The sequence below is a fragment of the Zosterops lateralis genome (assembly GCF_965231275.1).
Source record: "Zosterops lateralis genome assembly, chromosome: 22".
Taxonomy (NCBI): domain Eukaryota; kingdom Metazoa; phylum Chordata; class Aves; order Passeriformes; family Zosteropidae; genus Zosterops; species Zosterops lateralis.
In genome coordinates this window covers 1,929,543-1,954,852 of record NC_139782.1, presented here as the reverse complement: position 1 = coordinate 1,954,852, position 25,310 = coordinate 1,929,543, and the positions used below count along the sequence as shown (strand labels likewise).

The following is a 25,310-nucleotide window of genomic DNA, read 5'->3' as shown; positions in this document are numbered from 1 at the left end:
TATGATATCCCTACACGCTGTGTGTGATATCCCTACAACCTGTGTGTGATATCCCCATAACCTGTGTGTTTATCCCCACAACCTGTGTTACCCCTACAATCTGTCTGTTATCCCTACACACTCTGTATGTTGTGTTATCCCTAAAACCTCTCTGTTATCCCTACAACCTGTGTGTGTTATCCCAGGGAACAGGGACAGGATGAGAGGAAATGGCCTCAAACTGTTCTGGGGGAAATGCAGGCTGGATATTGGAAAAATTCCTTCATGAAAAGGGTGATCACACATTGGCACAGGCTGCCCAGGGCAGTGATGGACTCACCACCCCTGGAAGTGTTCAGGAACCATGTGGATGTGGCACCTGGGGACATGGGTTAGCAGTGAACACAGCAGATCTAGGTTGACAGCTGGACTCAGTGATCTTAGAATTATGGAACTGTTCAGGTTGGAAAAGCCCTCTAATGTCCTAGTACCTTTACAATGTTCAGGATGAAGAGAAACAAAATCTGTCCATCTTGTGGGAGTCAGTGGGTGCCAGTTTTAGGGAGTGCTGTGGGTGGGTGCTGGGCACCATTCAGTTTCCTGGCAGTGACACAGGGGATGGTGTCCATGAGGGACCTGGCCAGAGCTCACAGGGAGTGCTGGGGGCTCCTGCTGGGCATGGTGGGGTGGGATGGGACCTCCTGGCTGTGGGACATAGGGTGGGGACAGCATTTTGGTGGCTGTGTCTCTGTTCTGGGTGGTGGTGAGGGTCTCTCTGTTGGTGGTAGTGAGGGTCTCACTGGTGGTGAGACATGGTGAGATGGTGGTGATGGTCCTGCTGCTGGTGGTGAAGGTCCTGCTGTTGGTGGTGAGGGTCTCAGTGGAGGTGAGGGTGGCACCGCTGTTGGTGACAGTGTCTCTGTGGGGTGGTGACAAGGCAGGACGTGTCCTCTCACAGTGACCGAGTGATCCCGTGTGCTCCGCTGCACGTGAAGCCCAGGAGATCAGCAGTTCATATTTCTGTACTGAACAGGGAGCTGACATTAATGAACAGCTAATTAACATCACAGGGCTTGATGGTTGCAGTGTCAGCGTCCCTAATTAGTCTCGCACTAATCTGCTTTAATTAACTGTCCCTGTTGCGGTTTTAATTTAATTTTCAGCTCTAGACCAGCGAGAGCAGTCCTGGGAGCATCTGGGTTCCAGCACCATGGCACTGCCTTGCTGGGCTGGACTGGAGGGCAGTGGTGGGCAGCACAGGGCCCTGCTGTGCTCTGTGTGCAGGGGATCCCCAGGGTGGGCAGTGCCCCAGCCCAGCCTGTGCCCCCAGACAGGCTCTGTAGGCTGGGGGACACACCATGAGCTGCCTGCAGCCTCTCCTGCTCTGCTTTGTGCATGCAGCCTGTTCTGTGGGGTGCTGGTCCCTGCTCTGGAGCACAGGGAGGGGCAGGGTTTCCCTGGGCACGGCTGTGCCTGCTTGGGTTTGCTTCTCATTGCCTGGAGGGACCAGTCAGAGAATCACAGAGTGGTTTGTGTTGCAAGGGATCTTAAAGACCATCTCATTCCACCCCCTGCCATAGGCAGGGACACCTTCCACTACACCAGGTTGCTCCAAGCCCCATCCAACCTGGCCTTGGACATTTCCAGGGATCCAGGGGCAGCCACAGCTGTTCTGGGCACCCTGTCCAAGAATTCTTTCCCAATATCCCATCTCTCCCTGACCTCTGGCAGTGGGAAGCCATTCCCTGTGTCCTGTCCCTCCATCCCTTGTCCCCAGTTCCTCTCCTGGAGCCCCTTTAGGCCCTGCCAAGGGCTCTGAGCTCTCCCTGGAGCCTTCTCTTCTCCAGGGGAACACCCCCAGCTCTCCCAGCCTTTCCTCATAGAGGAACCCAGGACCAGTGAGGTGAGGTAGGAAGAGTCAAAGCACCTAAAGATGCTGGAGGAACTTGTGCTTAGTCCTGGCAGAGTTGCTGATGCCAAAACAGGGTCTCCTGGTCCTTGTCCTGCCCAGCAGAGCCCTGCCTTGCACGCTGCCTGCAGTCAGTCTGTGTGTCCTTGCCCATGGCATTGCCTGTCGGAGGAAAGCCAGGCTCTGCAGTAGTGCAGATGGAGCCAAAAGAAGCAGGAGCAGGTTGAAAGAGTCCTCCAAGACCATCAGGTCCAACTATTGATGCAGCACTGCCAGGTCCACCACTAAATCCTGTCCCTGAGCACCATATCTGAACCTCTGAACACTTCCAGGGAAGGTGAATCCACCACTGCCCAGGGCAGCCTGGTCCAATACCCTTTCCATGAAGAAATTTTTCCCAATATCCAATCTAAACCTTTCTTGGCATGACTTGATGCCATTTCCTCTTGTCCCATCACTTGTTACTGGGAGAAGAGTCCAACCTCTGCCTTAAAACCACCTCCTTACAAGTAGTTGTTGAGAACAGTGAGGTCCTCCCCTACTAATAAGGCAATTCCTTGTTAACATCCCTGCTCTGCAGCACATCCCTGCTGGGATGAAGGATGAGGATGTGTCAGCATGGGGAATTTCAGGGGTTTGCACTCTGCTGGTGAGGATTGCAGCAGGAGAGGGCTGGGATGTGCATCCAGCCTGGCTCTGCTCCCCTCTCTCTGTTCCAATCCCACATCCTTCATCAATCACAGCTCAAATCTTCCCAAACAGGAGTGTCTCCCCACGGGACCCTCTCGGGGCTGGGTTAATCTGTGTGAGCAAGTGGGGCCTTGCAGGCAGGGGCTGGCGCTTGGCAGAGTCCCAGGGAGCTGAGCAGGGCTGGGCTTGGCTTGCCCGTCTGGATTAGCAGGGCTCTGCCATCTGTCCTGCTCCCAGAGCCTGGAACTGCTCCAGGAGGCTCCTGCTTTGAAGAAAACCCTGCTCTGACCACAGAGCCCCTTTTCCAAATACTCCAGCTGCTTCCCACCGAGGCGGCGTGGCCCGTTCCGCTTCTCCTGTGCAGACAGAGGAAATCCTGGTGTCAGCCCCAGCCCTGCCATGGGCTTTGGGAGGGGTAACCTTGGGGAAAAGGCAGTGAAGGTCCCTGGAAAGCAACTGCTGGGACCCCTCTTAACCAAGTGAGTTTGATGCTTGGGCAGTCTGGGGGCTGAGGAGCCCAAATGTCTCTGTGTTTTCACATGGCTGCAGAGGGAAGTTGTTGGTTGTGCCACACAAGTTCTCACAGCACATCATCCAGGCCTGATCCAAGGGGTTGGGCATTCTCTGCCTTCAAAGGATCCCAAAATTATTTGGGAAAAAAAGGCCTTAAAGCTCATCTCATTCCATCCCCTGCCATGGCCAGGGACACCCTCCAGTATTCCAGGCTGCTCTAAGCCCTGCCCAGCCTGATCTTGGACACTTCCAGGGATCCAGGGGCAGCCACAGCTTCTCTGGGATTTCCAGCCCAGCCCCTCCTCACCCTCCCAGCCAGGAATTCCTTCCCAAGATCCCAGCCCAATCTCCCCTTTCCCAGTGGGAAGCCATTCCCTGTGTCCTGTCCCTCCATCCCTTGTCCCCAGTCCCTCTCCAGCTCTCCTGGAGCCCCTTTAGGCCCTGGCAGGGGCTCTGAGCTCTCCCTGGAGCCTTCTCTTCTCCAGGTGAATCCCCCTAGCTCTTCCAGCCTGGCTCTGGAGGAGCTCCAGCCTTTGGAGCATCTCCATGGCCTCCTCTGGACTCACTCCAGCAGCTGCACGTCCTTCCTGTGCTGAGGACTCCAGGGCCAGAGGCAGCATTTAGTGGGATTCTCACCAGAGCAGAGTGGAGGATCTTCTCCATCTGAGCTCTGTTGCTGCAGCTCCATGCTGGGCCCTCACCCTCCCCTGGCTGTTTCCCATCCTGCTTTCCCTGTGGCACAGAATTCCAAGTACCATGTTGTGCAGAACGGGGCTGGGAGGCTGCTCTGAGTGTCTGAGCCCACTCTGCAGGGCCAAACAACACCAAGAAAATATAACAGAGGACTTCACTTCAAGTCACTTGTTGCACTTTTCACCTCTGGCAGTTGATCACCTTGGCCAGGAGAGCTGAGGAGCTCCTGCCCTTGGAGATCCTTTGGCGTGGTGTGATCCCTGTGTCTGCTTCCCTGGAATGGCCTCACAGAGCCGGATTTCATCAGCACCAGCAGCAGCATCACAGAGTTTCCTTGGCTGAGCCTGAAAGCTCTTGGGTCCCAGTTATCTAATCCTGCTCTGGGAGCCCATAGCTGATATTCCTCCTACTTCAGGAGGAATGGAAAATTTTAGGGAAGCGTTGGTTATGAAACAATCCCTCTCCATGCACACACTGTGTGATTAAATATCCCTTTCCTTCTGTGACACAGTAGATGGTTTCCCCATATTTTGGGATTTTCCCATCTCTTGGCTGTGGCTTCATTTTTCTTGTGTCCTTGATTTCCATCTCGTTGCTGTTAATCTTAAGGGCCTTGTTCTTTCCACTGCTTTTACCAACTGCTGTATTTCCTGCTGACTAATTTAAAGCCTCTGCTGCCAGTTCATGACTTTTTAAGATGCATTTTTACTCCTTCGCTGTCATTTTTGGTTCAGAATTAATTTTTGTTGTAAAAATACGAATTGCCTTTTTTCCTGGGGGCAGCAGCAACTTTATTTGAGGCTATTTTGGTTATTATTTACAGTGGTTCATTTGTACTCTGTGTCTTTGATGGCCTTGTTGGCATCTCTGGGAACCTGTCCCATGTTCATGCTGGGGCTGGCAGCCAACCCTTGAGCAGAGTGGGAGAGCCCTGGAAATCTGGGAAATAGGGAAGACCCTGATTTACAGAGAGTTATAAATGCACAGAGGCAGGGGCTGAGTTCAACCTTCACACTCCTGACACCAACCAGCATCTCCCAACCTTCTCTTTGAACGACCTCACATCTTTCCCATCTCCACTTCCTTGCACTGCCTTCCAGTGGGGTTAGGAAAGTCTGGGAGTTTGGAAATCTGGGAGTTTGGAAGTATGAAATCTGGTGGAAGAAAGCTTTCACATGTGGAAGGTGCATTTTGATGGATGCAGGCAAAACCCACCCAAATAATGGGAATTATGAGCTGTTGAAAATTGCCTCTCCCCATCTGTTTTGCAGCATGCTCAGCTCTCAGATCCCTCCATTGAGCACTGCTCCTGATGGATTTAGAGAGATAATTATTTGCTGCTGTTTTTCCCTCATCAGAGCATCCTTTTAGAGAAAGTTATCAGTGGAATGGGGGCCTGGGGACTGAGGGCTCAGCCTCCTCCCTCTGATGTTGATCCCTCCCAGCCCTCAGTGCTGCACGAGCACTACAGCCCAATGACACATGGAGTGCACAGGGAATGTAGACAGTGGGAATTGCTCCTGGGTGTTTGTTCAGCCATGAATTGTGGCAGTCATTACACTCATGCAACACAGGGAGGCTTTATAAAAGATTTCCTAGGAAATAATGTCTAAAATCCCTCCTTCAGCTTTCCTTATGTGCATGTCCCTGGCACAGGGTGATCTTGACAAGATCTGGTGGTTCTCAGGTGCAGGATGGTTCAAGCTGCTCTTTGCAGGTGACAGGGGTTTTCTCAGACTTCCCTGTACAGCCCCACATTGTATTTCCTGGTTTCTGTCAGAAATTCATGGGCTGATTTGCAGTGATTTGTCTTCCTTCTGTGCATTCCTTGGTCAAGGGATTGGAGCACAAGTCTCATGAGGGGCTGAGGGAGCTGGAAAGGGGCTCAGCCTGGAGAAAAGGAGGCTCAGGGGGGACCCTGTGGCTCTGCACAGCTCCCTGACAGAAGGGGACAGCCAGGTGGGGACTGAGCTCTGCTCCCAGGGAACAGGGACAGGACAAGGCGAAATGGCCTCAGGCTGTGCCAGGGGAGGTTTAGATTGGATATTGAATAAAATTTCTCCACTGAAAGGGTGATCAGACATTGGCACAGGCGGCCCAGGGCAGCAGTGGCATCACCAATCCCTGGAATTGTTCAGTGGATCTGTGAATGTGACACGTGGTGGTGGCCCTGGCAGTGCTGGGTTGGCACTTGGACTCGAGGCTCTCAGAAGGCTTTTCCAGCCTTAATGATCCAGCCATGAGGGCCTGTTTCAGTTTTTGGCAGACTGGGTGCCTGCAGACACAACGATTTTGGGTTATCCTTGCAGTTCCCTTTGCAGGAACAAACACAGTGCTCCAACCTCAGCTCCCTGTGGGATGGAGCTGCTGCAGCTCAGGTTGCTGGGGAAGCCCTGGGAACGTCTGAGCACCAGGAGTGAGGGAATCTGAGGTGGCAGGGCCAGATGGAGTTGTGGAGCAGAGCTGGAGTCACAGGCTGGCACTGCAGCCCCTGAGCCGTGGTGGTGACAGCACCAAGGGCTCTGCCCTGGGGAAGGGACCTTGCTTCAGCTGGGATTGCTTCAGCAAAGGGAAAAGGGAATTTTCACCCACTCTGCTCCTACAGACGATTCCTGCACTGTGGGAAATGGATTTATAGAGAATTCTTAAAGTCTGGTAGAAGGCTCACAGAGTATGTGTCTGTATGTAAACTTTGAGATAAGAAGTGCTGGCTTAGAAATGTTATAGAATAGGGCAGACATTGTTGGGAGAGAAATGGAATTAGACACAAGTTTCAAAGGATGGCTTTGTAAATAAGACTGAATACTTTAGAGAAATAGAAATATGAAAGATGGACCCACGAGGGGTAATTTTAGATGATTGGCTTTAAGGCATCAACAGCATTGTGTGGTAAAAGCTGATAGGCCAAGAAACATTTATAATGTATTGTAATTAGGAAATAGTTTGGTTTCTGATTGTGATGGTGTGAATTGTAACATCCGTATTGTCTCACCCTTCACATGAGACTGAAAAGAGAATAAAAGTTTTTAAAACTCCTCTCAGTTACCCCATTCTCTGGGTCAGAAAAAGGTAAAATCCAACACTGGACCTTGAGAAGTGGGAGCTCAGTTGGCTGTAGGCAGCTGGAGGGACAGAAAAGCAGCTCAGCTCCCAGGGAGAGGCTGTGCCTGTCCCTGAGGATGTGGATCCCTGTGCTCCTGGTCCCTCCTTCCAGTACTTGACCTCCCTCGTGGTGAAAAACGTTTTTGTGTCAGGCTGGAATTTTCCATGTGCCAGTTGGAGTCTTCCTCTCCTCCTGAGGTCTGGCTCCACCTTCCTCACACCCTGCAGGCAGCAGCAAGGTCTCTCCTCTGCCTTCTCCTCCCCAGGCTCACCTCCATCCTCAGCCTCTCCTTGCCCACCATTCCCTGGAGTCCTTCCTTGTACTGGGGAGCCCAAACTGGAGCAGCTCCTCATTGCCAGAGAACTTGGAGGGAATTGCACTTTTTCCTTCATTGCCAGGGCACTTGGGAGATTTTTTTGGAGGAAGGTTGGTTCTCCTTTGTCATTGTAGGACACGAAAGAAAGATGAGAGACTCCAAATATTTCAGAAGGCAAAGAGCGTAGAAAAAAGGCTTCACTGTATAATTCTTACTATATTTTATAAGGTGTTCCCATACAGACTGAACATGGTTGGTGAATAGGAACGACACCTCTCTAAAGCCATTGGATAAACCAGAGAAACAGCAAAACACCACCTGGAGAAAGATTGTTTTGAGAAAGGAGAGTTGTTTGCCAGGATTGTTTTGAGAAGAAGCTTTCTTGAGAAATTTTTCCTTGGGAAAAAGCAACTGCTAGCAGCCTGAAACCTCTCGGACCCAGAAATATCAGGCCCACACTCCTTGGGTTTTGCCTTTCCAAGGCCTCCTTCAGGGCATTTTGGGATGCACAAGTGGACAGTGTGTGCCCTTCCCAGGGCCTGCTGCCTCCCCACAGCTTCTCCACTCACTGCAGGCCAGGAGGGAAAGGTTCTGTGCAGCTCCCCCACCACAGTGGCCCATTTTTAATCACCCTCCTGCCAGTTCTGCTCAGCACCAGGGGCTGACACAGAGCAGTGCTGTCATCTGGAAAGTGGCTGCTGGCTCCAAACCAACTGGCACTTTGAGCTTGTCCCAACTGGGTGCTAAGCAGCATTAAAATGTGATGATTAAACGTGCCCACTCCCATTCCAAGGGTTCCTGGCCACCCCCAGCTCCACCTGGGAAAGCTGTTTGTGCCCTGGGAATGGCACCTAGAGGGGTCTGCAGGGCACTGCTGGAGATAGGGAGGGGAGTGTGGGGTGGGAGGGCTCCTGGTGCTGGGGAAAGTCAGGGCAGAGCAATTTGGGAATAAGGCCACTGGGGATTCCTTCAGAGGCCCCATCTCAGGCTCTGACACTGCTCCTCCAACATCTGAGACAAGGGAGTGGAGACAAGGCAGGTAAAAACACTGAGCAGCCCCAGATGCACTTGGAGGAGCTGGAGGGGGAGGCACAAATCTGTCCCAGGTCTGATCCTGGCTCTGCTCAGGGCTGGGAATGTACAGACACTGTCCAGTGCCCCCCCAGTCTGTCTGGTCCTGGGGGCTGTGCCTGTCCCCAGCATCCCCACAGGGCTGGGCTGTCACCCCACATTGGCACCAGCACCAAGGGGACATTTGAAAGGCTCTTGTGCAGGAAAAGCTCCCTTTTTGCTCTCCTGTTTCCTTTAGGATTGAAGTTGTTCTCCTCGGGCTGGAAACATGGAATGTTTGTCAAGTTTATGAGGGCTTTTAGAGAGACTTTCAGAAAGAATATCCTATCCCTTCTTTTATAGGGCTGAGATAAGATTATCTTTGTTTTAACACCAATTAAAGCAGGAAGGGTTTATGGGATTAGGGGTTTTCCATCAGTGCAACTTTGATGTCACCACTTCCCTGCTTAGTTTGTTCCTTTCCCTGCCTTAAATCCTTGGGAAGTGTTCCTGTAATGGTTAACATCTCCTCTCTCCCCAGGCAGAGCTCTCCCAGGCAGAAGCTTTGGGAAACAATTAAACAAGACCAAACAAAGTAACAAAATGTGAAGGTCCTAAATTCTTTAGGAGACCTCTTGGAGAAAGCTGGCTCGGAGCAGTCACTGTGTGGGTCTGCATTGCTTCAGTGTTTACATCAGGAGAAAACGGATGTGCTGCTGGCCTGAGCAGCATGTTTGAAATAAGAATATAAAATTGTAGACTCCCAGAATGGTTTGGGTTGGAAGGGACCTTAAAGCTCATCCAGTGCCACCCCTGCCATGGGCAGGGACATCTTCCACTGTCCCAGGCTGCTCCAGGCCCTGTCCAACCTGGCCTTGGACACTGCCAGGGATCCAGGGGCAGCCACAGCTTCTCTGGGCACCCTGTGCCAGGGCCTTCCCACCCTCCCAGCCAAGAATTCCTTCCCAATATCCCATCCATCCCTGCCCTCTGGCAGTGGGAAGCCATTCCCTGTGTCCTGTCCCTCCATTCCTTGTCCCCAGTCCCTCTCCAGCTCTCCTGGAGCCCCTTTAGGCCCTGGCAGGGGCTCTGAGCTCTCCCTGGAGCCTTCTCTTCTCCAGGTGAACACCCCCAGCTCTCCCAGCCTGGCTCTGGAGGGGGTCCAGCCCTTGGAGCATCTCCATGGCTTCTCTGGACTGGCTCCAGCAGCTGCATGTCCTTCCTGTGCTGGGACTCCAGGGGTGAAAGCAGTGCCCCAGGGCTCCCCAGGGCTCCCAGGCAATGCTGTTGTCCAGCCCATGGAGCTCTGGTTCCTTCTGTGTGTGGCCCAGACAAGGTTTGGAGGTTGACACTGTGCAGGGTCCTGCTCCCCCATGCCTGGCACTGGGATTGCTCCTGGGCCAGCAGCACCTGGCATTCCTGGGGTGGGGTATGTCCTGCTTGGGGAGAGCACTGAGCTAATGAGCTTGGCCTTGGAGCAGCTACATTCTGGGCTGCTCCTCTGGTGTCTGCAGGAGTTTGAAGGGATCTGCTGCCACCAGCAGTGTGCTTCTGAGCTCTGAACTCACCCCTGAGCATCAGGGGGTGTTTCAGAGTTCAGCTTCCCATGGAGGCTTCTGGAAGTGCGCAGGGAGCTGAAGCTCTGGGCTGCAGCCAGCCCTGGCCTACAGCAGCATGATGGACACACAGATTCATGTCTGCTTGGGATAGAACCAGGGAATCGTGGAATCATTAAGGTGGGAAAAGCTGTCTAAGATCAAATCCAACCATTAAACTAGCACTGCCAGGGCCACCACTAACCCATGTCCCCCGCTGCCACACTCATGTTTTTTGAGCCCTTCCAATGCTGGTGACTCCACCACTGCCCTGGGCAGCCTGTGCCAATACCTGACCATCCTTTCTATGACAAAATTTTCCTTAATATTCAATCTAAACCTCCCCTGGTACAATTTGATGCTGTTTCCTCTTGTTGTTTGGCTTGTTTCCTGGGAGAGGAGGCTGACCCCAGCCAGGCACAGGGCAGTCCTCTACCCTTGTGTATGGATGGCCCTGACAGGATAAATGCTGCATTTTGCTCCTCTCCACCTGCACCCTGAGGATGTTGGCGACATCCCAGTCCCACATGCTCAGGCAGGGACAGAAAACTTCCCCATTTCTCTTTAAGAGCCCGTGGCAGGCTGGGGAGGCTGAGCCAGGCTGACAGGGCAGGTGAGGAATTCCAGGCGTTTCTCTGTGACAGCGAATCCCATCAGCACTGATGGATGTGCCCTCCCCCCCAGCAGCACTGGGAACTGCAGGTGTGTTGCCCACAGGTGTGCTGGGCTCACCAGATGCTTGAACTTGGGAGCAGTGCTGGAAGGGAGGTGACCTTGTGAACTCTGCAGGGGGGTTTGCTGGAAGCCCCTCCAGTGCACAAAGCCTCTCCCAGGTGAGAGCTCAGCTCTCTCAGCATGGGGAGAGTTGCCTGGGCTGGGATGAGGCTGGTGCTGCCCAAGGTTGGGGATGCTCTCAGGAGAGCAGGGAGCTGTACCTGCCTGGATTTGCTGTGTGATGAGCACTGTTGGTTTGTCTCACGGTGTCCAAAGGCTGGATCCTTGGCCCTTGGGCTGGCTCTGTGGAGCTTTGGGCAGAGGACAGCCTGGCCAGAGGTCGGGGTATATTTGCCCCTTGTAAACTTTCCAGTGTGGTCTGTTTTGGGGAGCTCCCAGAGCAGGGCATCACTCTGCCCTGCCCTGTCCTCTCCAAACCTCTGTGACACCCCAGCACTGAGGTCCTGTCACAGCCCCACACTGTCCCAGCACTGCTCCCCTTCCCAAGGGACCCAGGAGATGATGCTGAGAACGAGCTGTGAGCTCCTAAACTACCATGAGCGGGGTGCACAGGGAAGTGAAGTCCTTGGCAGGGCACTTTTGAGGGAGTTGTGTCTGAGGGAGCCTGGGATGGAGCTGGGGGCAGGTGAGGTGGCTGGTGGGGAGCCCCATTGCAGGGACTGTGGGTTTGGAGTGCTGGCAGCTCCAGCTGTGAGGCCAGAGCAGCAGTGGACAGATGGTGGACAGGTGGACAGGTCCTGTCCAGTGGACAGGAGCAGCAGATGGGACCCAGGTGGTGTCCTGGAGCTGATGGAGAGGTGCAGGGTGCTGACCCAGGCAGTGGGGATGTGTCTATAAGCCAGGAAGATGCTTTTGCAGCCTGTGCTGTCTTACTTCCATTCCCGTCCCATGGAGAACGATGAGGTTAAACAGGAACATCTGCATTGGGACCATTCCCTTTATTGACAATTCTGTAATCCACATCATGGAGGTTCCCCTCCAGTTAATCTCATTTAACCCTGTTTTCCCTCCTGTATTTCCCTCCCCTGCTCTCCAAATGCTGTCAGAGCTGTTGGCAGTGACAGCACCTGGCAGTGGCATTAATTGCTTATCTGAGGATGAGGTAACAGCACGGGCTGCTAATTAAATTTATCCCTAAGGAAACCAGAGGACCCATGTGGCCCCAGGAAGGGAGAGTGCAGAGAGCTGGCACCTACAGGTCCCAGCTCCTGTTTTTTTCCAAGCTGGCAGCCAGCTTCAGTAGCCAAAGGGCTTGGGTGTCACCACCTGCCTCCTCAAGGCCTGACTGAGTCCTTTCCCTGCAGCACTCTCCAGGCTGGGGACACCAGGGCAGAGTTGGAAGTGGACCCAAAGGCAGCACTGCTGCTTTGGGTTGTCCAAAGGCCACCCTTTCACTCAGTTGACAAACCCCATCAGGTGAGGGATGGGACAGGAACAAGCAGAGGAGGGGCAAATTTACAAGTGAGACAAAGTGAGCCCTGTTTGGATGCAGAATTGAAAAGCAAGGGTCAAGGTGGAAGGGACAAAATGGAGTGGAATATGGGAAAAGTGACAATGTCATTGCAGCACCCACCTCATCTTCCAAGCAGGGTATGGCTGATGAAAGGAGAAAGGGGGAAATTCAGAGCTGGTGAGACATAGTAGTTCTGCACAGAACATCATAAATGGCTTTAAACTGGAAGAAAATAAATTTAGATGGGATATTGAGAAGGAATTCTCTCATGTGAGGGTGGGGAGGCCTTGGCACAGGGTGCCCAAAGAAGCTGTGGTGCCCCTGGATCCCTGGCAGTGTCCAAGGCCAGACTGGACAGGGCTTGGAGCAGCCTGGGACAGTGAAAGGTAATTGAACTTGAGATGAGCTTTAAGGTCCCTTGGAACACAAACCATCCTGCCATTCCAGGATTCCATTAAATACCCCCCACACCACCAACAACAGAGAGCCAGAAGTGCTGGTCAGGGAGGGTCTGGGCTCTCATGTCCAGTGCCCATTTGCACTGTGGCTGCCACCAGCATGAGCTCAAGGCAGCCATGAATTCTGCTCCATCCACCCCAAGGATGGAACTCTACCACCCCTCTCCCTCATCAGCACCATCTTTTGGAGAAGTGGCTTTTCATAATATCCTGTCTGAACCTGTGGTCCTTGTCCTGCCTGGCAGAGTCTGGCACCCTGAGAGGTGCTTGAGCCTCTCTTCATCAGGTCCAGTTAGATCCCCCTTATCCCAGTATCCCCAGTTACCCCACCCAGCTCTTCCCACCTCTCCAATGCCCTGTGCCCCTGGGATGACCATCTGGGTGTCCCTCCACTGGCCTCTCCTGCTTCTCCATATCAACCCTAACCCAGCCATGGCAGCATTCCCAGTGCCTGACGAGGGAAAGGAAAACACCTCCCCCAGTGTCCTGGCTGTGCTCCTCCTGGCTTGGCCCAGGACACACTTTTCCTTACTCTCCATCAGAGCATATCTGTAGGACTCATTTTATGTGGGGTTGGAGTGGGAGCAGCACTGGGGTGTGGGGCCAAGGGTTTTTTGGGGTGATGAGGGTGCCAGTGGGAGCAGGGGGGGCTGTGGGGCAGGGACCCCATCAGCATTGAGGAGGGATCCCAACAGCATGGAGAGGGACCCCCAAACCCACAGAGGAGGGCAGGAGGCAGGATGTGGCCCAGCGGACTGGCCCAGCACCAGGGAGGCTGCAGAGGCAGCCCCCAGCCCCGGCCCCCAGGGAGAAAGGAGCCAGTGGGGAGATAAGGCTGGGGATTTAAGGCTCCTGGCAGATCCTGACAGCCAGGACTGCCTGCTTTCCATCAGCCTTTAAAAATGCCTTGCTGGAGTTCAGGGATCCTTGCTGCCAGGAGAAACAGGGCCAGGCAGAGGGGGCCAGGAGGATCCTTCCTTCCTCAGAGCCCTCAGCATGGGCTGAAGGTGCCATTTTAGGAACTTTTATTGCAGGAGGGAGCTGTTTGCTCAGAGCTGTTTCCAGGAGGGGCCTGGGGTGGATTCTGAAGGCCAGGGCAGCCTGGTTGGAGCCTGCCCAGCTCGCACTGGATTAATTAAACATTTGGTTAGAGAGACACAGTGAGACATGAAGGAACAGGGAACCCCTGTGTGGCCCCCCTTGCACACTTGGCCAAGGGCTTTCCCCCAGCCATGGGGTGCCTTTCCCTGCAGAGCTGCCCCAGGACAGGAGGGCTGGAAGCTTGGTGCCAGCAGCAGAGGTGGCCTTGCCTCCCACATCCTGTTGGTCCTCTACAGAGAGGGCAGGATCCTTGTGGGCCCTTCTGATGGCATTCCGTGTCCTTCAGGAGTTGGACTCCATGATCCTTGTGGGTCCCCTCCAACTCAGCTTATCTCTGATTCTGTGATTACCAAAGCATGTGTCTTCCCAGGCACAACCACCTTCCCATGCCCTGGGAGGGAGGGAGTGGGAAACAAGGAGCCCCAGTGCTGCTCAGCATTCCCAGCCTTGTTGGAGAAACCCACAGCCAGTCCTCCAGGCTGCCTTTGGAGCTGTACCCCAGTGGGGCAGCCATCCATGGATCTGTGCAGCAGAGAGGCAATTAATTCACAGAACTCACAGAATCACCAGGTTGGAAGAGACCAAGTTCAGAGTCCAACCCAGCCCCAACACCTCAACTAAACCCTGGCACTGAGTGCCACATCCAGTCTGCTGTAAACACATCCAGAGATGGTGACTCCACCACCTCCCTGGGCAGACCATTCCAGTATTTTATCAGTCTTTCCATAAAAAACTTTTTCCTAATATCCAACTGATATTTCCCTTGGCACGGCTTGAGACTGTGTCCTCTCATTCTGTCAGTTGTTGTCTGGAGAAAGAGACCAACCTGACTACAGCCACCTTTCAGGGAGTTGTGGGGAGTGATCAGGTCACCTCTGAGTCTCCTTTTCTCCAGGATAAACAACCCCAGCTCCCTCAGTTGTTCCTCACAGGGTTTGTGTTCCAAGTCCTTCACCAGCCTCATTCCTCCTCTGGACGTGCTCAAGGGTCTCAATGTCCTTCCTAAACTGAGACACCCAGAGCTGGACACAGCACTCGAGGTGTGGCCTCTGTTCATCTGTTCAAGGTCCATCTACTCCCTGTGAACTCCTGTCAGCATCCCATTGGTGCTGGAGGTGCAGGAAACTGCTGCAGTGATGTGACCAGAGCCACAGGCATCAAAATTGCCCACCAGGAATGAATGATGCTTGAAGAAAGCAGAAATTTCTGTGCTTTCACTGTTTCGATTCCCTCTTCCCAAGCAGGAATTTCTAGAGATGTCCTTGTTGCAAGCTTAAGGAAAAGCAGCAATGTCCCAAAGCTGCTGTCACCTCCCAGGGCAGCAAACTGGGGTGTCCTCATGTCTGTGTCAGGCTGGACATGAGGAAAGGTTCTTCTCCCAGAGGGTTCTGGGCACTGCCCAGGCTCCCCAGGGAATGGGCATGGCCCCAGAGCCCCAGGAGTGTTTGGACACTGCTCTGAGGCACAGGGTGGGATTTTTGGGGTGTCTGTGAAGGGCCAGGAGTGGCACTGATAATCCTTGTGGGTCCCTTCCAGCTCAGGATATTTCATGATTCTGTGATGCTTCCAGCACATGGTGAGAACATTCCCATTGTTCAGGAAGGAGGGGTTTTAGCCCCTCTGTGAAGATTTCACTTTTGATTTACAGTTTACTCTGGAAACAAGAAGTTGGGTGGATTCCTAAAGAAAATCTGTTTTCTCACCCAGGGAAAGACCTGGAGGGAGCAGAACAGTTTTGAACACAATGTTCATTTATTTTATTTCTGGAGGTTGTCATTACTTGAAAAAAAAAATCAGTTAAAAAAAGGAGCTTTGCATCAAATTTCAGTGATTTTCCTGTCTTTCCACATGATTTCAGAACATTTAACTTCAGAGAAGTTCTGATTTTTCCAAGAATATTTTCTCCCATGTGGGACCAAGTAGGGAGGAAGAGACTTGCCAGAACTCCTGGCTGTGTTTTGGTGGCTCATGCAAAGAGTTTCAGTGTCCCAGCTGGGCAATTTTGAGGAACAACCACTGAGCCTCAGTTTTTATCCCTCTCCAGCCATTGCCCTGTGCCAGGGTCAGTGTGGGGAATGTTTTTGGAGCAGTCACTACATTCCACAGCCTGGGCACATCTCAGATGTCTCTCTGTCTTGATGCAGAAGAAGCGTGATAGGAAAGTAGCTGTTCTTAAAATAAACCTCAGGAAGGTGAAAGAGGCTCCTGTGTGAAACCATCCTGGCTGCAATGACCCTGCATTTCACCCGGGCTGGCAGATGAGAGCAATTTTATGTGTTGGTCTTTTGTGTGTCTCAAATATTGGTATTAGTGCAGGAAGCCTGTTATCATGTCCCCATCACTTCTGGGGAATGCAGAACTGCCCAGCCATCACCTCTCCCAGCAGCTTAACACCCTCTGAGTGGGCTGGTCCTGGGGGAAGTGGGTTGGGAATGGAACTGAACGGGTGAGGGATCGATGGAAAGATCCAGGAACATGAGGAGAATCCTTGTTTTCACCAGTTCCCTTGACCGTAAGAGGAAGGAGGGACAGTGCAATCAGGAGGGCTGATGGAATTTTTTCTGTAGAGCTTTTCTCATTGGAAACTCAGGATAATTCTGGAGGAAAGGAGATTATAACTGAGGAAAAAAAAACCCAAAACAAACCCACAACAACAAACACCACCTTCTTTTTTCCCTTTTTCCCCAAATAAGAAATAGCTACTTCTTAGCAATGGTTCTTGCTCACACCAACCCCAGTGAATGTTTTTCCCAGGCTGTTTTCTGATCTGCTTCATTCCTGGGAGCTTTGGCAGGCAACTGAAGGAGAAGTTTGTTAAACTTGTTTCAGCACAGGAACCACCTGCCTCCCCCCAGGCCCTTCAGGCTGTGTAAGAATGAACAGCAACACAAAGTCCCAACAGGAGTAACCACAGAGGAACAGTCTGAGTTGGGCTTTTCCTTGGGCACTGATGATCCCGGGGCTTGGAAGGGACTTTCTGGTGTTGAGAGGTTTTATCCATGAGTGCTGGATCTGTTAGTGCTGGATCACAGCGTGGTCCAGCCTTCACCACCATCTGCTGTAGGTCCCCGTGTCCCCCTGGCCCACCCTGTGGGGCTGGACACACGTGGGATTGAGTGGCTGCTGCTCATGGAGCATCTTCTTCACCTGTGAGAGCTCAGAGCCCTTGAGGGAGAGCTCAGCCTGCTGTTACTGCTCAGCAGAACCAACAATTTATTGGTAATGTTGAGTCATTAAATCATTAAGGTTGGAAATGCTCCCTAGGATCATCAACCCAGCACTGCTGTGTCCCCAAGTGCCACATCTACAAAGTCATGAAGACAAAACTCTGTGGAGAGTTGCAAAAGAGCCGCATGAGACAGGATGGCCAGGGAATGAGAAGGCAACTGGAGTTCAAAAAGACTTGAGGTGATACAAATGGGAGAAAACAACCCCAGGTTCACGGAATGGTGAAATCAAAGAATGGTTTGGGTTTGGAGGTGCCTTAAAGACCATCTGCCATGGGCAGGGGGGTCTTCCAGTAGACCAATTCACACACACCTGCAGAGAGATGAGCTGGGAGTTGGCTCTGATGTCCCTCACCACTCAGAAATTGGGACTTTCACAGTCAGTTCAGTGATGGTTAAAAAACAATGTGGGTATTGCTGAAAAAAGATAATAAAGCAGTGAATGTTGCCATGCAGTGTGGAGCATGACAGAGATTTGGACAACTCTAGAGATTGTGGACAAGCAGATGGTGATTGAGTGTCCATCAGCAATGGGAATGTGGGATGGCATCAGGAATGGCAGCTTGGCTCTGAGAGCAGCAGTTTCTTCCTGCAGTGTGTGGTTACAGCACAGGGCTCTTTATGGATAAAACAGGTGCAGGATATTTGCAGGGAATAAAAAATGGGTAACACAGTGGGAGAAACACCCATGTGGGGTATAGAGTGCAAGGAGCTGTGTCTTGGAAAGGAGTGGTGAGGTTTTGTGGGCAACATGTGCCCTGCTCCTGGGGTGGTCATGGAATCATGGAATATCCTGACTCGGAAGAGACCCACAGGGATAAAATCTAACCCTTGACCCTGCACAGACACTCCAGCAATCCCACCCTGGGCATCCCTGGGAGTGGTGTCCAAACTCTCCTGGAGCTCTGGCAGCCTTGGGGCTGTGCCCATTCCCTGGGGAGCCTGGGCAGTGCCCAGCACTCTCTGGGGGATGAACCTTTTCCTGATATTTAACCTAAACTCCCCTGAGAGTCACTATTGGGGGAGTATTGTGGTGTCTGTGGTCAGACCTGTTTCAGCCACTCACATCTTCTTAGGTGGCAGAGGCTAAAAATCCCGTCTGCACTCCTACAATCCCTGTTCTGCACTCATGGTTGGGGAATGGGGACAGAGGTGTCTACACAGGGACCCATCTCTGCAGGTGCCACCTCAGGGCCTTCTAACCAGCTGCTTCTTCTCTCCTGTGCTCCCCTCCAGCTGTCAGGATTCCCTTTGGACTCTGCAGAGCCCCAAGGATGGTTTTGGCAGCATTGCTGGGCTCCAGGCATCCCCTCCAGCCCCCTTCTCCCTGCTCACCATTGCTCTCCTTCTCTTCCAGGCTGCCCCTCAGGAACATTCAAGGCCAGCCAGGGGGATGAGGGGTGTGTCCACTGCCCCATCAACAGCAGGACCACCTCGGAGGGGGCCACGAACTGCGTGTGCAGAAATGGATATTACCGGGCAGACGCCGACCCCGTGGACATGCCGTGCACCAGTACGTGGGGCTGGGCAGTGGGAGGGCACCACGGGCTGGGGAATCAGGGAGTGATCCTCAGTCAAAGCACCAAGGGATGGTTGATGTGAAAAACAAGAGCTAACTTTCCTGGTAAATTTTAAGAAATAGTTTTAATAATAAAAAATAAGACAATTAGGGAACAAAAAACAAAGTACAGCATTCAGCCGAGTCCACAACCTGCTATTTCAGTGGCTTTCTTTAAACACCCTTTCTATTGCATCAGTCTTGTTGAATATTCAAACTTTTCCACAAACCAGTTTCCATAGGGTTTGCCTTTTTAGAGCATGTGTGTTTCTTGGCTGTGTCTTCATTATCACCTCCAGCTTGGGTCTTGGTCCACACTTTCTTCAGATGGGAGATGCTGATAGTTGGTCTATCAATAGCAGGGTCTTCTTTACATGTTCACTGGATGTTCTGCCAGCCAAACAGATAGTTTATATACATACTATATTAATACAACATAACTTTCTAATATAACACATATAGTATTTATTTCAGTATTTGCAAAAAGCCAATCATTTAATATATATATTTATAACACTTGACAAAGGTGTCTGTCCCAGTGGGGTTTTGAGGAGAACCACACAAAATAACAGGTAAATTTTGCTAGGGCTGTCACACAATCAAATTAGCCTGGGGTTGTTTGGACTCAGTGTTTATTAATTCTTATCTATAGTACAGTCTCACGAGTCGTGAGCTCTAACTAGTTAGAAAATGGAGGTTCCTCTAACTCTTTCCAAGGTTATTTAAGCACTAATCACCCAATAACGAGATGACACCTATATTATTTATATTTTTGACCCAATAATTGACCACTCAAGGCCTGGTATGCAGACCTTTTTTGCCCAATTAGAAAAAACCACCCAAAACCAAGAAGAAGAAGGTGAGAAGGACTTGACAATGCCTTTAATCCTCCATATTTCCCCATATACACCACTGTATACTAAAACCTTGAAATTTAAGTTTTTCACCCTGTGAGATCACACAATACCATTCAAACTCCACACCCACAAGCCCAGTGCCATCACTCAATTTCAGAAGCCTGTTCCACGGCCTCAGGTCAAATGTGGTTCTTGCCTGAGGGTCAGCACCTTTTAACACAGAAATCCTGAACTTCTCGGTCTCCAGGGTTCCAATATGGGGTAAGAGGAGTGGTCTCATTCCCACTCTTGCCTTTGGATGTCCAGCTTGCCACAACCAACCAGGCTGTCCTGGTTTAGGGCTGTCCTGGTTTAGGGTTGTCCTGGTTTAGGGCAAATTCAGGAGTAAACCCCCAAATGGGGTCCCTCTGAGAAGCAAACCCAAACAGCTCCTCATGCAATCAGTCCTTGAAAAGAACTTCCTCAGAGAAAGGTGGATAAAACTGTTTATTTAACAAGCAAAGTGCCCACAAGTATAAAGAATGAATAATATGAAACAATAAAACCTCACACCAAGACAAGCACCCAGCTCAGCTCATGCAGAGTCCTTACTGGGGATGGGATGGGAAATGGGGATGGGGATAGGGATGGGGATGGGGATGGAGATGGGGAGGGAGATGGGGATAGGATGGGGATGGAGATGGAGATGGGATGGGGATGTGGATGGGGATGGGGATGGAGACGGGAATGGGATGGGGATAAAGATGGGGTTGGGGATGGGGATGGAATGGGGATTGGGATGGAGATGGGGATGGGAATGGGGAGGAGGAAGGGGTGCTGCCATCTCACACTTCCCCACCTGTTCCCTTTGCAGCCATCCCGTCCGCCCCGCAGGCCGTGATCTCCAGCGTGAACGAGACATCCCTGATGCTGGAGTGGAGCCCCCCGCGGGACTCGGGGGGCCGGGAGGACCTGGTGTACAACATCATCTGCAAGAGCTGCGGGGCGGGGCGCGGGGCCTGCACGCGCTGCGGGGACAACGTGCAGTTCGCCCCGCGCCAGCTGGGCCTCACCGAGCCCCGCATCTACATCAGCGACCTGCTGGCTCACACCCAGTACACCTTCGAGATCCAGGCTGTCAATGGCGTCACTGACCAGAGCCCCTTCTCCCCTCAGTTTGCCTCTGTGAACATCACCACCAACCAGGCTGGTAAGGTCCACATCGAGCTCCTCACATCACGGTGGGGTGGGTGGGCAGCTTCTCTGCGTGTTTGTCCTGGTTTAGGGCTGTCCTGGTTTAGGGTAAATTTGGGAGGAAACTCTCGAATAGGATCCCTCTGGGATGTTGCTAGAGGATTCAAAAAGAATGACACTCATGCAGCCAGGTTGTCAGAGTAAAAAGAGAGGTGTTTATTTCTTGACTTTGGTTCGTATAGATTATGGATAATGACCAGAGATTGGAGGATGAGGTTGCCACCTCTCCAACCCTACTGGTCAATTATCCCTCCTCCAGAGAGGAATGTATGGTTTCCAAAACATCACTTTTATTTACCTAAAACTCCACTACAAAAATGCAAACATCAGAAGGCTGAAAAAGATCAGAGCGACCCTGGGAAGCAAAGCCAAATGGCCCCTCCCACCATCAGTCTGGGAAAAGAACTTCCTCAGGGAAAAGTGGAAAAAACTGTTTATTTAACAAAGTGACCACAAACATAAAGAATGAATAATATGAAGCAATAAAACCTCTTGCTGTTCTGAAGAGAGATGGCAAACTCAGAGAAGGTCCTTGCTGTGGGTGTAGCTTGGCTTGCTCAGTCTCTTATCAGTCCCTCTGGTGCTAGAAAATCCTGTCCTGGGCCATCCTGTGAGCTCCCAGTGCTCCTCTGGGTTTGTCAGTCCAGAGCAGGTTAATATGAAACAATAAAACTTCTCTTTGCTCTGAAGTGAAATGGTAAGTTCAGAAAGTCCTTGCTGTGGGTAGCTCAGCTCGCTCAGTCTCTTATCAGTCCCTCTGGAGGTCCCGGCCCTGGTGAGCCACAGGTGTGAGCTCTGGGGCTCCTCTGGGTTTGTCAGTCCAGAGCAGGTTTAAACAGTCCCAGAAAAAGAGAAAAAAAAACAGTCCAGGAAGCTTCTCTCCCTCAGCTAGCTAAACTAACTAAAAGCAGAAAAGATCTCTGTCCCGTTGCTGGTCTGTGCTTCAGATGAACACAACCCAGGAGCAGAATGCAGAGGAGTGAGTGCAGTTTTCAAAACAAACTCGGTGCTTCTTCTCCGTGCTTCTCTCAGAACCAGTCTGAAAGGTACAGAACACAATATCCAGCAGAACAGAACAGACAACTGGGGATACAAGCATCATAAAGTCACCCCAGGACAGCAGTGCTGGCTGAGCCCCTGAGGGCTGGGAGGGGATTAGAGGTGGGGTGAGGTGTTGCTTATTCCCTAATGGTGGTGGTGATGGAAGTGCCTGGAGGTTCCTGAGTGAATCCCAAGCCCTGGGTGTGAAAGTTCCCTTATTTCAGTGAAAAGCTGGAGTGTGCCCCAAGGCAGAGCTGCCTCCCCATGGAGGCAGCAGAACAGCTGGTGGCACTGTCCCCTGGTGTCACAGCATCACTCTCCAGCGCTGGGTCTGTGGCTGTTGCCTCGGAGCATCATTGCAAACACCATCAGAGTGTTGCACACTCCTGGTTCCTGGGGAGGGAAGGTAAGGCAGCTCCAGCATGTTGATAAGAGCTGCAATCCCTGCTTGGACTGTAGAGAGAGCCAGGACAGAGAAAGCAGAGAAAGCAAAGGAGAGCTGCACATGAGAGGGGCTGGGAGATGGATATTTGGGATAATGGTCTGGGAATCTGCTCCAGTTCTTGTTCCACTGCAGAGTCACTTGGTGAAGCAGCTGAAGCACAGAGGGTTTCATTTGGATCTCCAGCTCTGGGCAGAGTGGCTTTGCTGGGAGAAGCAGGAATGGTCAGAGTGGCTGGTAAGGCTCCCAGGAGGGTCCCCAGCAGCCCCCTGGAAGCTGTGCTGGTGGCAGGGAGCCCCAGTGAGCTGCTGGCCAGGGCTGCCTTCCCAGCCCACCTGGAAGCCATCTGGAGCTGGGCACAGGCTGGGGCTGGGGCTTGGTTTAATGGGATTGAGATGGAAGGATGCCAGTGAGGCACAGCCCTGCTGGGGAGCAGGAGAGATTCTGGTCCCTCTGAAGCTGCCCTGGACACCCCCTGACCCCCAGGGCTGAATTTGGCAGCAGTGGGTGAATTGCCTGGAGGCCATGGGTGTGTTCTGGCTGCTGGGATGGTGGGTGGGGGAAATCAGCAGTAGGGCAGGTGGGCATCACTTCCAGAGCCTGAGGACAGAGGGAGCCTGCAAAAATGTCTGGGTGAACCATTATGGAGCCCTCTGATCTGGAGTCAGCTCGGGAGCCAGGCCAGGGTGTTTTGGAAGCCCTGAGGGCAGGTCTGGCACAGGCTGAGCCCTGGTTTGCCCTCAAGCAGGGACAGATCTGTCCCAAGGAAAGAGAGGGGAGCTGGTCTGGATGACCAGCTTCCTTTTCCTGAGGGAGATGGGGTGGCTGTAATGCTGCCTGGAGCTGCGATGGGTCTCTGCACCCTCCCACCGTGGTCCTGTACAATGGATTAATAATTTGATGCTCGTATTTCATACTCACATTTCTCTGCTGTGCTTGAACCTTCATGTATCACCCGTGGCTGCTCCCACCTGAGCAAAACCAGCAAGCTGAGTCGAAGGCAAATCCTTTTCAGTCCCCTGGATCCTCCTCCTTGTGTTTTCCTGGTTTGACACTCCTTTATTATCAGGGCTCACACTTCTCAGCCTGTGTGATGTCTCTCTTAATGTATCTATTCATTAGCACTAAACACTAACTGTCTGCTTGCTAATTCCTCTGTAATTAGAGGCTCTGAATTCTTCTGCTTACACTCCCCACCGCCTGGCAGCCTTGATGTAGATCATTAGCAGTTGGTAATAGAAGCTGCAGACACAAAGGCAGGGCTGGGACAGGAGAATGGAGGGTGTTGGGGGAGAGGAGAGGGAGCAGAGGGAGGATGAGCCTCCCTGTGCCTTGGCTCTGGGTGGAGGAGCCAGCTGGGGCTCCATCTTGAATGTGTGATGGGGTTGTGCTCCTGCCACAGCTGGACAAAGCAAAGTGGCCACCACCCCTCGAGGTCCTGCAGCCCTGCAGGAAGCAAGGAAAATCCTGCTAGTGCCCCCAGGGACACAGGGTGACAGCTGGGGACCCTCTGTGCCCCATCACCAGCAGCATCCAAAACCTTTAGGTGTCACCAGTTCTTCAGCACCCACATTTGATAAGGGCCTGAAGTGCCAGGACAAGAGGGGATGGCTCCCCACTGCCTGAGGGCAGGGTTAGATGGGATATTGGGAAGGATTCCTTCCCTAGGAGGGTGGGGAGGCCCTGGCACAGTTGTTCAGAGAAGCTGTGGCTGCCCCATCCCTGGAATTGCCCAAAACCAGGTTGGATGGGGCTTGGAGCAGCCTGGGATAGTGGAAGGTGACCCAGCCCATGGCAGGGCATGATGAGCTTTTATGTCCCTTGCAATCCAAACCATTCTATGATCACAGGGAAAATCTCCTGTAAGAGTAAGAAAACAACCCCTCTAGAGCAGCCAGAGGGAAGGAAGGTCCTGAGTGTGGCCAGGTGGGTGGCACAGGGTGGGTGATTGGTTTGGTGACCATCATCCCATGGCCATGACCCCTTCCAGCAAACTGGATCCCCATAAACAAGATCCACCTGCCTTCCTGGGCAATAAATACCTTCTGTCACCTCTGAGCCCAGGCTGGGATTTCTCTCTGCTCTTCTCAGCAGGCTCTCCTCAACCTCCAGCTCAACACTGTGCATCTCCATCTCACCTTTTCACTCCTGCTCTCACACCCTGCATTCCCCAAAGCTCAGCATTCCTTTCAGGAGTGAAATCCAGGACTGCCCATGTTCCACAGTCCTGTCTGAAGGAACCCTGACAGAGCCTGGGTGCCACCAAAAGCCTTATCCCAGCCATTCCTCCACAAATGGGCTGTGCCAAGAGGGCGGCTGAGAGCCATGCCAGCATCCCAAGGGGTCAAGGAGCTGAGCCTGGCCCAGGGCTCCAGATAATAACACTTGATTAATTGAGAGCCATGCCAGGCACCAGCTCTTGCTGGCAGCCACTGACTACTAATTTCTGGCCTTTCTTTGGGGAGGGGTAGAGGGAGGGGAGAGTCTTGGTGCTGTGAGGATTTGGAGGCTCCATCCACACCATGGACAGGCTGAGTGCCCTGGGAAAGCTGCAGGAAAGGGCTCTGAGGGCAGGGATGGGTTGATATCAATGGGAAGGGCACTTCCTGGTAACTGGCTTCTGTGACCTGAGGAGGGAGGAAGAAGCCTTGGGCTCGGGAGTATCCAAAGACAAATTCAAGACCTCCCAGTGGTGGAGGAAAGCATCCAGGCTCTTGGGAATGTGTCCCTTTTGTGAGCAGCTCTTGTCACAGGGGATAAGGAGGGAGGATTAGTGCTGATGTCAGAGGCTCTTGGCTGCAAACAGAGCCAAGAGCTATAAATGGCCCTTACAGAGGGAATACAAGGAGTGTGTGGTGAAGGAAACAGATCCACTGTCCCAATAAACCCATCAGGATGATTTTTTTTCCCCTCCACAGATCCAGAAAAGTTGTTATGATTATTTGCATTATTATTCTGGGTGGCATTTTACAGCAGTGTGTCACAAAATGGTGATATGGGTGGACAAAGTCGCATTCAGTCAAAGGTTGGACTTGATGATCTTGGAGGTCTTTCCCAATCTTCCATAATTCTCTGGATCTCTTGGCCAGGAAGATGTGCAGCTCACACCTCTGCCCCAGGTGCATTCCAGCCATCAGCAGCGTTTGAATTTCAGTGGCTGTCACAGCCCAGGTTGTGTCCCCACAGGACTTGGAGCAGCCCCTGAGCTCAAGGACAGGTGACCCAGCCCAAAGCAAGTCCATGGGCCGTGGCCCTCCTCTGCTGGGGGTCTCCCAGCCCTGGCCTGAGCCCAGCCTGATCCTGTTATAAACCTTGGGGAATTCAGCCACGAGTGATGGAGCACAGGCCAGGCAGATC

General features: G+C 52.4%; 1 protein-coding gene across 2 annotated transcripts in view; it reads left to right on the top strand.

The window, feature by feature from the left end:
* The window catches only part of EPHB2 (EPH receptor B2), a gene marked incomplete at both ends in the record, with an annotated part of 297,582 nt that overhangs the window by 230,554 nt on the left and 41,718 nt on the right, over positions 1-25,310 (top strand). For both annotated transcript variants that reach the window (XM_083876869.1, XM_083876870.1), the window contains 2 exons: positions 18,180-18,335; positions 20,091-20,426. In XM_083876869.1, the coding sequence (XP_083732995.1) occupies positions 18,180-18,335; positions 20,091-20,426 (492 nt within the window). The remainder of the gene's footprint in view (positions 1-18,179; positions 18,336-20,090; positions 20,427-25,310) is intronic.